The 10855-nt window shown below is 40.7% G+C and overlaps 1 protein-coding gene across 3 annotated transcripts in view; it reads left to right on the top strand.

The window, feature by feature from the left end:
* nfatc3b (nuclear factor of activated T cells 3b) overlaps positions 1 to 10156 on the top strand; it is a 27127-nt gene extending 16971 nt beyond the window's left edge. For all 3 annotated transcript variants that reach the window (XM_056451654.1, XM_056451653.1, XM_056451652.1), the window contains exons 9-10: positions 1 to 468; positions 8540 to 10156. The exon at positions 1 to 468 is cut by the window's left edge. In XM_056451654.1, the coding sequence (XP_056307629.1) occupies positions 1 to 468; positions 8540 to 8607 (536 nt within the window). In that variant the 3' untranslated portion in view covers positions 8608 to 10156. The remainder of the gene's footprint in view (positions 469 to 8539) is intronic.
* The last annotated feature ends 699 nt before the right edge of the window (positions 10157 to 10855 follow it).

Here is a 10855-nt window from a genome sequence, read left to right as displayed (position 1 = left end):
ATCCCAGAACGGATCTCCACTCCATGTTTCCTTCTTCACTGATTGAATTCAACAGCTCTTTGTACCAAAAACCTCATCAGGATCCGTCCTACATATCACAACCCAGTCCTCCAGTGGTTAGCGGTTTTCTAGAGCAAACATCGACTCGATTGGACAAAGGATACCAATGCATTCGTAGTCAGAATCTGGACAATCCTATCTTGGATGCGACGGGTCTGCACTCCATAGATGCGGTTTCAATCCCACAATCCTCCTCTTCCCAGGGGCTTCCTACAGTCTCCAAAGTGCCTTCTACATCTCCGTCGACTAGCGAGAACGCTGAACCGGCGAATGCATCTCTTGTGGAGTCCGGCGAACGTTACTGTGTGTCTGAAAATGGAGAACGCCTTAACATTAAAGAGGAACCGGAGGAAGACAAAGAGCTGGATTTTCAGTCTGTGGGCCTGCAGGATATCACTCTCGATGACGGTGAGACTATTGACCTTATCACTGTAAAAGCCCTTACACTTAACACTTAATACACTTGATTTAACATGTACACATACACATCACCTATATACAGTGCATTCGGAAAGTGTTGATAGCGCTTCACTATTTCCACATTTGTTTATGTTACAGCCTTATTCCAAATTGGATTAAATTCATTGATTTCCTCAACATTCTACACACAACACCCCATAATGACAATGTGAGAAAAGAGTTTTTGAAATTGTTGCAAATTTATTTAAAATAAAAAAGCTGTAAAGTCACATGTACATCAGTATTCACAGCCTTTGCTCAATACTTTGTTGATGCACCTTTCGCAGCGATTACAGCCTCAAGTCTTTTTGAATATGATGCCACAAGCTCGGCACACCTGTCTTTGGGATTTTTGGCCCATTCCTCTTTGCAGTACCTCTCAATCTCAATCTGGTTGGATGGGAAGCGACGATGTTCAGCCATTTTTAGATCTCTCCAGAGATGTTCAATAGGATTTAGGTCTGGGCTCTGGCTGGGCCATTAACGAAGGACATTCACCGAGTTGTTGTGGAGCCACTCCATTAATATTTTGGTGGTGTGCTTTGGTAAATTGTCCTGCTGGAAGATGAACTGTCGCCCCCGTCTGAGGTCAAGAGCACTCTGAAGCAGGTTTTCATTCAGGATGTCTCTGAAGATGGCCGGCCAGCTCTAGGAAGAGTCCTGGTGGTTCCAAACATCTTCCACTTATGGATGATGGAGACCGCTGTGCTCATTGGAACTTTCAGAGCAGCAGAAATGTTTCTGTAACCTTCCCCAGCCTTGTGCCTACAGGCAATTCCTTTGTCTTCATGCTTGGTTTGTGCTTTGACATGCACTGTCAACCCTGGGAGCTTATATAGACAGGTGTATGCCTTTTCAAATCATGTCCAATCAACTGAATTGACCACAGGTGAACTCCAATGAAGCTGCTGAAATCATCTCCAGAATGATCAGTGGAAACAGAATGGACCTGAGCTCAATTTACAGCTTCAAAGGCTGTGAACACTGATGTACATGGGATTCTTCAGCTTTTTTATTTTTAATAATTTTGCAACAGTTTCAAAAACTCTTTTTTCACATTGCCATTAAGGGGTGATGTGTGTGTAGAATTTGAAATAGTTGGCGGTTCATTACGCTGTGGCGACCCCTGATGAATAAAGGAACTAAGCCGAAGGAAAATGAATGAATGAATGATAATTAAAACAATGGATAAATATAATAGATTATGACAGAACACTGTGAATCAAAATCTCAGTAAAAAAATCTCAGAAAGCCAAGCTCTGCTCAGGAGTAAAGGATTCTCTAAACAATAAATTAACACCATTCCTGAAGAATGGCCACAAGATTTATCACAAAGTCTTCTTAGGCAGCTAATGGGAAGATTTAGCGTGTCAAACTCATTACCCAGAGGGCCATGCAGTGTTTAGCTTTACCCATAAGTGAGTGCACCTGATCCAGCTAATCAGGTCTTTCAGGCTTATTTGGCCCAAGCCCAAATATCACATTCATGTGTGGTCCTGCGGTTCACATGTCCGTTAAAGGATTAGTTCATTCCTGAGTGAAAGTTTCCCGGTAATTTACTCACACCCTTGTCATCCAAGATTTTCGTGTCTTTGATTTTTCAGTCGTAAAGAATTTTTAAAAATTGTGGGAAACATTGCAGGAGTTTTCTTATATAGTAGACTTCAGTGCAGTTCTAGTACAGCTGAATGATCACAGCAGAGGAATGTTCCTATAAAATACAACATATATAAATGTTGTGATTCACAAGTGTTTTCCGTGTATTTCCAGTTGTGCATTGCATTATGGGATGTTGATCTCTGCTCTGTCGATTTTTGATGTTGAAAATTTAAATCTACAGTTTAACATGTTTACAGTTTATATATATAACGATGGACCACTGGACACCATAGAACTCCATTGTAAGTAAGAGTAGCACTAATTTTTTTTATAGTACCAACCCAAGAACATGTCAATAATATACAATAATAATAATTATGAAACCAACATGTCTTTATCAAACTAATAAAGTTATCAAAAAGAAAGTTTCAAACGTTAAAACATAACTGTAATGAAAGGACGCTGACAACTGAGTTGGGCAGAGTCAGAAACAGGCAAATGGTCAGGACAGGCGGCGAGACAACGGTAACGATAAACTAATCAAGGATCAAAACATGGCAAGACAAACAAGGAAAAACGCTTTGTAATGCTACACGGGGTAAAACAAGACTCAGCAATGTGTATGTGGAAGTGATTAAAACTTGTGTAGCATGTTGTTAGGACACAGGGTTACAATGTAATCTGCTCACCTATTGTTTACTTTCGTAATATTAATATTTTTGCTAATTAATAACCTCATGTGGAACTTTGAATCTGCGTCTTGTTTCAGAGTCTGCTACTGTCCACTGAAGGTCACATTTCGGTTGCGGATGCACGTTTTGAGAGCCTTCATGACCGAATGAATTAAACATGCAGTTTTTCAAGTAGGGTCTGCAAGACAGGTGTGTAACATGAAGGGGCTTAACGTGTCGTACATTAGAGGTGTAACTTGAAGTTATGGAGACCCACATGTCAAAACTATGTTGTCGGCAAGATCGTTTACACTACTCCAGACCTAAACCCAACCATTACAGTTATTAACGTCTAACGTTCGTACTTCAGGATCAGCAAAACCTGAGAATAAAAGGGCTGAGAGAAAGGAGCTGGATAGCTGAGGAGAGACTGAAAAGCGACAGAAAGAGGGGAGAGAGGGGGAAAAAAGAAATTGGGGTTTGGTTCTCCAGAGCGTGTCACTCTGTCCTCAACCAGCTGAGAGATCCGATGATGTGCTGCGAGCCCTGTGGAGGAATCTATCCACCTGTTCATCTTATGGTGTCCGGCGGCAGTTCTCCTGGCTGACGACATTTCTGGTCTCCTGCTCCGCTTCCTCTTTGGTGGATGGACGCAGGCTTTGGGGGTCATGGCGGACAGCAGTGACTCCCCTGAGCTCTCTGGGATGGCTCCCTTCAGCTCTTTCTCTTCCGGTGGGGAGCTCCGTGTCCCCTGCTCCTCCCCATGCTGGGAGACGTCCGCAGCAGCTGAGTCGCCAGCCTCACGCCACCCCGGCACTCTGGGCAGACGAACGGGCACTGCTCCTCATGGTAAACCAATATGTCCGAGCCCGGTCCTCTCTCTCCTAGCACTGGCATCTCTCCGTTTAGCTTCCAGGGCTCCTCCGTGAGACTCGAGGCAGGTGACGCTTCAAGGTGTCCCTGATTATCTCACTCATGCCACCCACCACGCACGCCCTCACAACTCTCGGCCCCTCCTCACTCACCACATTAACGTACAGCCGCGAGTTGCGGCGGCTTTCACACTTGACATGCTCGCTGTTGTACTGTTATTTGCAACCACAGGGGGCGACGCTGAGTAGGCTAACTGTCAAAACGGATGAAGAAGTCAGCGAGTCATATGGTGGAGTTGCTAAATTAATGAATATACTAATGGATACATTTGGAGACAGTGTTCTCAGTTAAGTATTTCCGCCATCTTGCCAACAACATCTCGTTATGACACCTCGCATAGTTCAATGCGATCTCGATAAATGCAAGTTATGCCTCCCTTATTTACAAGTTTCACCCTTTCATGTTACACCCCTGTCTTGCAGTCCGCAGACAGATACATTCAGTGTTGCCAACTATTTCCAATGAAAAGTAGTTAAAGCATGCCCGAAAAGTAGCTAAATGTTGCTAGATGACGTCACACACTATTTTGCATATCAGTGACGCCATCACGAAGTATCTGACAAGCATAAGCCCGTTTTGTTTCTACTGTCTGCTGTGCCATGTATTATATTATATTAAAACATTACATCCAGATGCACAATAAATAGGTACTTATTAACATATTACTTTGCGTGAAGACGTCATCGCAACTCAAAACTACTTTTTCTCAGATTGACAGGCCATCTCAGCAAAAACATTATTTGAAATATGTTCGTTTAGATTTGTATGAAATGGATCATTTTCTCCCTACTGTTTCTATCTTCGTTTGGAAGAATCCCCCCTTCCACCCCATCTCCTCCTTTTCCTCCCTTTTCTAAAGGTGGAGCTCTCGAGACCTACCTGATCTCGGATCTCCTGATATGCCTATCGACCGGGCGGGAGCCCTGGGCTCAAATATCTCCGAGCTCAGGGTTCTCTCCCGGGACAGCATGCCAAACCTGCTTTATACGCCAAGCATATCTAAGTGGGAACTCTTGAATTATAGCGATATTGGAATTTATTGCTACCCAAATTACCAACAATTATACGTTAACGAATATCAGTAAATTAACAGTTATGAAAAACAATCTGAGCTAGCAATTTGAGTGAAGCCTGCAGCCACTGCTCTTTTGAGTCACTTTTTAAAAATTGTAGCCTAATAATTGTTAAATATTGCTAAATTTGTTGCTAGGTGGTATTTGAAAAAAAAAGGAAGGCATCCCGGGTGCTGAAATATAATTGGCTAAAGTGACAGTGGGCGGGTTAAAATGACCAAAACATAGACAGCCGGCACATAATGCACATTTTCAAAGCAGAATATCTCACTTCAGCATTACTGACAAACAAGAATGTTCACTTGGCATGTTTCTGAAATATCTGCAAGCATATTATGGCATTTTGACGCTTCAGAAGAGTCAAACACTCACATACAGCACCTATAATGTGTAAGTGCATTCAAAGAACCCTGAAAAAATTGTCCATTTACATTTTCAAGTCAGCACCACTATTATGTGTTTGCATGCAATACACACTTTCTTCTGCTGGCTCAATAAACACACAGCGAATTAGCAAAGTATGCGCTAGCTTGGTGGCATATGCTAGCAATGCTTTTTGTTTACTCTGAAGGGAAGCGAGCAGCTGCCACCCCGAGTGTCTGGAAGCCTGTTTGGTTTGAGCCTAATTATAGTCTGCCGTCCCGCAGTGCGCTGGGAAAGAGGATACTGGCATTGCATGGAGTCCCAGAAAGGGCTAAATATAGCGGCAAGGCTAATCCGCCGCTAGTTTTGCGCAGCTGTATTGTGACATACGTTGATTAGCCGCCTGCACGACACACGGCCATGACTTTGAGCTGTTCAAACATTATTTACATTTTGTAGCTGTGTGTGTGTCTGTGTGTGTTTTACTTTGTGTGTGTAAGTGAGTGTGCAATTGAGTGTGTGTTTCTATGCGTGTGTGTGTGTCTGTGCTTGTGCTTGTGCTTGTTTTACTCTGTGTGTGTATATCTAAATTCTCTGACTTTGGTCTTTTGAATCTATTACTTGTTCTCAGGTAACGTTTTTTGCCTGAACGCAAAGATTATGGAGCCAGATCAGTCTCAAAAATAATACATAATTAATAAAAATGTACAATATAAAAAATAATAATTACAATTCACATTTCTAAAATTAAATTCGCAATTCGTAAATTCAAAACACGATTCATAAATGCCCAAATCCAATTCGTAAATTCAAAACACGATTCATAAATGCCCAAATCCAATTCGTAAATTCAAAACACGATTCCTAAATGCCCAAATCCAATTCGTAAATTCAAAACACGATTCATAAATGCCGAAATCCAATTCGTAAATTCAAAACACGATTCATAAATGCCCAAATCCAATTCGTAAATTCAAAACACGATTCATAAATGCCGAAATCCAATTCGTAAATTCAAAACACGATTCATAAATGCCCAAATCCAATTCGTAAATTCAAAACACGATTCATAAATGCCGAAATCCAATTCGTAAATTCAAAACACGATTCATAAATGCCCAAATCCAATTCGTAAATTCAAAACACGATTCATAAATGCCCAAATCCAATTCGTAAATTCAAAACACGCTTCATAAATGCCCAAATCCAATTCGTAAATTTAAAACACGATTCATAATTGCCCAAATCCAATTCGTAAATTCAAAACACGCTTCATAAATGCCCAAATCCAATTCGTAAATTCAAAACACGATTCATAAATGCCCAAATACAACTCATGTAGGGAAATATTTATCATTTTTATTGGTGTAATTGTGTGTGTAAGCAGTTGGAAAAGCTGTAATATTGAGGCAAAAGCTCCAATCAGATAGGCGTATGTCTGCAGCCACGCCTCTGTTTTCAGATGTTTCCGTTTTCCCCCATCCACACTGACACTCAGCAGGAGCGGTTTAAAACCAAAACAGCCTCTTCAGCGTTTCCAAAACACTCCGTTTTCAGAGCTCGAAAACTCTGAGGTAGTGTGGACAGAGCAAAACGTATGCGTTTTAAAACTAAAATGTATTAGTGTAAATGGGACCTCAGTGGTTAGCACTGGTTCATTCCGCTGTGGTGACCCCTGATAAATAAAGGGACTTATAGCCAAAGAAAAATGAATGAATGAAGCTAAGGAAGAAGTGTATTATTTTTAATTTTTGAGTGAACTATCCCTTTAAGAATAGTCAGAGTAGTTCAAGTTAAAGAGTGCTCAAAATCAATTGTGCTCAGTGTAGTGGAGTGACAGGAAGCCATGAACGGAAGCTATTTTTGCTGTTCACCTGGACTCCTGGACGTTATCTGTGGTGCAGTGGACTGGAAAACCCCTGATGAGGGAGAGCTGCTGTCCGGCTTCAGCATGCCAGCACGTTTGTGTGTGTGTGTGTTTGGGGGGGTATGTGTATTTGTGACATATCAGGACACAAATCTGCGTAATGACACAGGTATTACTAGAAGGTGAGGTCATTGCTGATGTCTTCATTTGTCCAAATACTTTTAAATCACACAGAATGAGTTTATTCACAAAGTAAAACTACTCACAGTCTCCTGCGAGGGTTGTTTTAGGGGCAGGATGGGGTTTAGCGCAGTAGAAATTACAGTCTGTACAGTAGAAAAGCAGTGGAAATCAAAGTAATGTCCCCACAATTCACAAAAACTAACATGAGTGTGTGGGTTTGGGTGTGTGTGCACGTGTCTCTGTGTGCGTGTATCTGTGTGTGTGACTGTGTGTATGCACGTTTATGTTTTTGTGTGTGTGTGTGTGTGCATGTTTGTGTGGGGGAGTGTCTACGTATGCACGTTCATGTTTGTGTGAGGGAGTGTGTGTGTTATCCAAATTCTCATCTGAATGTAAACCCCTCTGCCTCCTCTGTCTTATATGCATACATTATTATCCCACACCGTATTCTCAGTTTCCCCTCCACATGTGTCCTGCTGTAAGTGACGTGTGCATTTAAAGTGTATTAATAGTTGTGTTTGTCTATTAGGAAGTCAAAGCAAACACAGGATGCACTGGTTGTTGACTAACAGTTGTATCTCAGTTTCAGTCCTTGTGGTTTGACACCTCTGTGCTTTAGCTTAAGTTTGTTATTAAGTTTGTTATTAAATTGCTATTAAGTTTTAATAGCATTCGCCCCAAACCTCTCCATCATACTCACTCCCCTCTCAGATGGGATGGTGGGCCAAATCAAAGGTTACAATGGGCCAACTTTGGCCCGCAGGACATACTTTGGGCATCTCTGTTTTAAAGGGTCCTATTATGCCCCTTCACAAGGTGTAAAATAAGTCTCTGATGAATGTGTGGGTGAAGTTTCAGCTCAAAATACCACACTAATAATGTTTTGGCGAATGTTGCTTTAAATTCAAATGAGATTTTCAAGAGGGCGGGGCTACAGAGGCCTGTGTGTCAGCATAGTGGCTGTTTCAAAACAGGGCTAACGTTATCTGTGTGAAAATGGCAGACAGCTGCTTCTCACTGCTTCTAATTTATGCTAATGAGGGAGAGATGTTTACTAGTGGGCGGGGCTTTCCCTCTCTGATGACACGTACAAAGGGAGAATGTCAATCACAGGGTTTCTGCTGACTGTTTTCATCAAGTGTGATTATAAACAATACTTCTAATACACCTTAACCATTAGAAGCTGGTTATATTCACACACTCCTACCACAGAACTGTGTTTAAACCATTTATAAAAGTGAATTCTGCATAATAGCTCCCCTTTAAATCAGTTATATTGAATGATAATGCAATGTTTTGTGAGATTCAAATGGTCTGTCTTCTTTTTTCAGTGAGCGAAATCATTGTAAGAGACTTATTCGACGCTCCAGAATCAGGGAATGGCAACAGCGTGCCGTAACGGAGACGTCTGATCCAGGATCAGTGGAAACGGTGCATGCTGCGCAGGACTTGAAGATCCCACTGTAACTGTTTGATTTGCTCTGCATTTACTGCACATTTAGCAATACCGTGTATATAAACGCTTAACATAGGATGAAGATTGTGAACGTTTTTCTTTTTTAAAAACCAGCATATCAAATGTGAATGTAAAATGACTTGGTTTTTGATTCATCATGTGCCTTAACTTGACGAGCCTTTTATTGTAGCCTTTCTGAAAAGCTTCCAGATTTGATCGTGAATGTGAAATCTATTAGCGGAGTTGGGGATGATCATAAAAAGATCTGAATAAACTATAAAGGTAAAATATGCAGCATATGATGCAGGGTCGTAGCCAGCGGGGGTTCGGTTGGTTCGAAACACCCACCCCTCAATGACGGAGGTCCAGAATTTGTCCCATACATTAGCTCATTCGTCCTATTTTGACTGCTACACTATCATAAATTGTGAAAATACCCCATCGAAAAAGGCTTTAAGACCAAGCCCAATCCTCTATGGAGCGTCACATCACTGTGACTTCAGCTAATCCGTTTTGTCCAATTCAAACTCTTATTTTTCATGAGTTCAACATCCAGCTGTGCAAGAAAATATACAATCGGATGTAAGTGAAGTCATCTTTAGCTACTGTACTGTTTTTAGAGAAAACATTTGACAGTAACTTTTATTCTAAATCTTGGACTTTATTCTTCTAACAAAAAACGACAGATAACAGCATGAGAAGCACCAAAAGCGGCCCATATTATAATTAATTTGAATACTAATTTGGCTATTGGGGCGTCAGGGTGGCGCAGTGGGTAGCACGATCAACTCACAGCAAGAAGGTCGTTAGTTTGAGCCTCGGCTGGTTCAGTTGGCATTTCTGTATGGAGTTTGCATGTTCTCCCTGTGTTGGTGTGGGTTTCCTTTGGGTGCTCCGGTTTCCCCCACAGTCCAAACACATGTGGTATAGGTGAATTGGGTAGGCTATATTGTCCGTAGTGAATGAGTGTGTATGGGTGTTTCCCAGTGATGGGTTGCAGCTGGAAGGGCATCCGCTGTGTAAAACATATGCTGGATAAGTTGGCGGTTCATTCCGCTGTGGCCACCCCTGATAAATAAAAGGACTAAGCCGAAAAGAAAATGAATGAATGAATCTAAATCTTTAGGAAATATTTTGGTACATTAACAAGTGTGGTTATGATGACCATCCGACAAGCTAATCCAGCTAAAAATAGTGCTATATTACAAATAGTCACTAAAATGCAGTATTTAAATCTCAGAATTTAATATAAAATGAGGTAAATAACTGCAAAAAGTTCCACATTTTGAGAAAAAAAGAACCACCCCTTTCACCAGGCTGGCTGCGGGCCTGTGACGCACACAGTCCCGTGTTTTAACCTGCTGAGTGTTCATTTTAAAACTGTTACCTGTTTGGCATTTCATGTATCTTTAACTGTTGCTTGATCTTCTTTGGAAATGTCTTTGTATTTATGAATTTTTACTGAACATAAAATAAGATTTTGTGACATGAAGTCCTATGTGGAGTTTGCATGTTCTCCCAGTGTTGTGCTCCGGTTTCCCCCACAGTCCAAACACATGCGCTATAGGGGAACTGATGAACTAAATTGGCCGCAGTGTATGAATGTGTGTGTGTGAAAGGGTGGTTGCCAGTACTGCGAAGGCATCCGCTGTGCATAACATACACTGGAATAGTTGGCGGTTCATTCTGCTGTGGTGACCCCTGATGAACAAAGCCAAAGGAAAATGAATGAATGAATGACATGAAGTCTAAGAGATGTGCTTGAATTGATAAACAACATATAATTAATTAGTATAAATGTACTTTTTTAATGTTTCAAAGGTTTTAGAAAAGATGTTTAAAAAAGTAAATAATTTAAATTAATATAATAAAGTTGTATAAAGACGTTTTATGCATTTTAATTTAGACGTGTATTAATATTTAGGCGTCTCATTAATATGTTTTCCACAGTTTATGTGATGTAAATAAACAAATGCCATGCTTTTTAGTTTTTAATAGTAGTAGTAATTGTAATAATAGCTATTTTTGATATGAATGTGCTGAAATTGATCAACTGCTCATAATTCATTAGTTTAAGTAATTTTTGTTTGTTTCAGAGGTAAAGAAAATGATAATTAGTATTAAAAATATGTCATGCATTTTATTTTAGCGCCATAAAGTAATCACAGCATGAATTAGCATGTTGTTAGCA

This window comes from Danio aesculapii, chromosome 25 (assembly GCF_903798145.1).
Source record: "Danio aesculapii chromosome 25, fDanAes4.1, whole genome shotgun sequence".
NCBI classification, from domain to species: domain Eukaryota; kingdom Metazoa; phylum Chordata; class Actinopteri; order Cypriniformes; family Danionidae; genus Danio; species Danio aesculapii.
The sequence above is the reverse complement of the archived record's forward strand: the minus strand, read 5'-3'. Positions and strand labels throughout refer to the sequence as shown.